Below are 2500 nucleotides of genomic sequence, written 5' to 3'. Positions count from 1 at the left end.
ACAGGACACACATGTACACACATGTACACACATGTACACACACGTACACACATGTACACACATGTACACACACGTACACACAGGACACACATGTACACACAGGACACACATGTACACACACGTACACACATGTACACACGTACACACACGTACACACATGTACACACAGGACACACATGTACACACATGTACACACATGTACACACAGGACACACATGTACACACATGTACACACAGGACACACATGTACACACAGGACACACATGTACACACAGGACACACATGTACACACATGTACACACAGGACACACATGTACACACAGGACACACATGTACACACAGGACACACAGGACACACATGTACACACATGTACACACATTTTTTTATTAACGTCCAGCAGAGAGCGCTCTCTAAAGAAACCTTTACACACACACACACACACACACACACACACACACACAGGACCAGACTGTCCGTCTCTTGATGGACGATCAGATGATACATTTGCAGCAGGAAGTTCAGCTCAGGGCCATGCTGGTGTGTGTGTGTGTGTGTGTGTGTGTGTGTGTGTGTGTGTGTGTGTGTGTGTGTGTGTGTGTGTGTGAGATGATGATGATGAGGGGTCACAGGCGAAGTGTCTCGTCCTCTAATCAGTACGGAGCGTGCTCAGACCGACTCCCTGCTGTGACATCATGGCTCAGTCCACTAATCAGGGCGCTAATGATAGCATGCTAATGATAGCATGCTAACAGCATGCTAACAGCAGCAGAGCTGCACGACACCTTACGACTCGTCCTACAAAGCTTTCAAGTCACAGCTCAGTTTGTCAACAGAGTGTGGATCAATAAAGGTTGAGGGTTTGACTCCAGTTTGTCAACAGAGTGTGGATCAATAAAGGTTGAGGGTTCGACTCCAGTTTGTCAACAGAGTGTGGATCAATAAAGGTTGAGGGTTTGACTCCAGTTTGTCAACAGAGTGTGGATCAATAAAGGTTGAGGGTTTGACTCCAGTTTGTCAACAGAGTGTGGAGCAATAAAGGTTGAGGGTTTGACTCCAGTTTGTCAACAGAGTGTGGATCAATAAAGGTTGAGGGTTTGACTCCAGTTTGTCAACAGAGTGTGGATCAATAAAGGTTGAGGGTTTGACTCCAGTTTGTCAACAGTGTGTGGATCAATAAAGGTTGAGGGTTTGACTTCAGTTTGTCAACAGTGTGTGGATCAATAAAGGTTGAGGGTTTGACTCACTGTTGGGGTGAAACATGTCGCAGGTGAACCTCATCTTCGGAGGGCTGAGAGGATAATCAGAGGGGAAGCTGAGGACGGCAGGAAACACTCCTCCTTCAAAACACGTGTCCTGAGGACCCCTGAAACACACACACACACACACACACACACATTAGCTTGGTGTGTGTGCACAGTGAACACAGCTGATGATCTCTTGGATATTTGCATATCTGCTCAGTCACTTCCTCTTCCTGTTCTAATCCGATCTGATCCTGCATACTTTATCTGCAGCTTATCAAGCACTCTGATTGGCTGACTAACAGCAGGTGAAACGTGCGAGCTCAGTCCAATATAACCTGGAGCTGAAGCAGACGTGTGTGTGCGTGTGCGTAATGACTGGATGTGAGCTGATGATGTCACTGCGAGCAGGTTAAATTGAAGGGCGACTGAGCTGCTGGCACGCCAACAACAACAGGACGCTTCCATACAGCTAATTATGCTGCGTTCACTGACATCACGTTCACTGACATCACGTTCACTGACATCACGTTCACTGACATCACGTTCAATGACATCACGTTCACTGACATCACGTTCACTGATGCTGCGTTCACTGATGCTGCGTTCACTGACATCACGTTCACTGATGCTGCGTTCACTGACATCACGTTCACTGACATCACGTTCACTGATGCTGCGTTCACTGACATCACGTTCACTGATGCTGCGTTCACTGACATCACGTTCACTGACATCACGTTCACTGATGCTGCGTTCACTGACATCACGTTCACTGATGCTGCGTTCACTGACATCACCTTCACTGATGCTGTGTTCACTGACATCACGTTCACTGATGCTGCGTTCACTGACATCACGTTCACTGATGCTGCGTTCACTGACATCACGTTCACTGATGCTGCGTTCACTGACATCACCTTCACTGATGCTGTGTTCACTGACATCACGTTCACTGATGCTGCGTTCACTGACATCACGTTCACCGCTGCTGCGTTCACTGACATCACGTTCACCGCTGCTGCGTTCACTGACATCGTTCACATCGTTGGAGGTCAGGTGACATATCGGAGCGCTTTAGATCCTGTCAAGTTAAAGTGACCATGTGCACGTTCACGGTGGTCACGGAGGCGGAGCCACGTGTTTTTAAGAACAATGAAACGGCCTTGTGGCTCTAACGGTCCTTAAAGAGGCCTCAGGACCCTCAGGGTAAGGGTCTGCACAGAGTCCAGTTAGAGAGGTTCGCTAGTGACACCTG

General features: G+C 48.0%; 1 protein-coding gene across 1 annotated transcript in view; it reads right to left on the bottom strand.

Annotated features, from left to right (window-relative positions):
• The window catches only part of ube2g2 (ubiquitin-conjugating enzyme E2G 2), a 6663-nt gene that overhangs the window by 2474 nt on the left and 1689 nt on the right, over positions 1 to 2500 (bottom strand). The window contains exon 4 of the mRNA XM_079357892.1: positions 1246 to 1364. Within this exon, the coding sequence (XP_079214018.1) occupies positions 1246 to 1364 (119 nt within the window). The remainder of the gene's footprint in view (positions 1 to 1245; positions 1365 to 2500) is intronic.

This window comes from Symphodus melops (genome assembly GCF_947650265.1).
Source record: "Symphodus melops genome assembly, chromosome: 12".
NCBI lineage: Eukaryota > Metazoa > Chordata > Actinopteri > Labriformes > Labridae > Symphodus > Symphodus melops.
The sequence above is the reverse complement of the archived record's forward strand: the minus strand, read 5'-3'. Positions and strand labels throughout refer to the sequence as shown.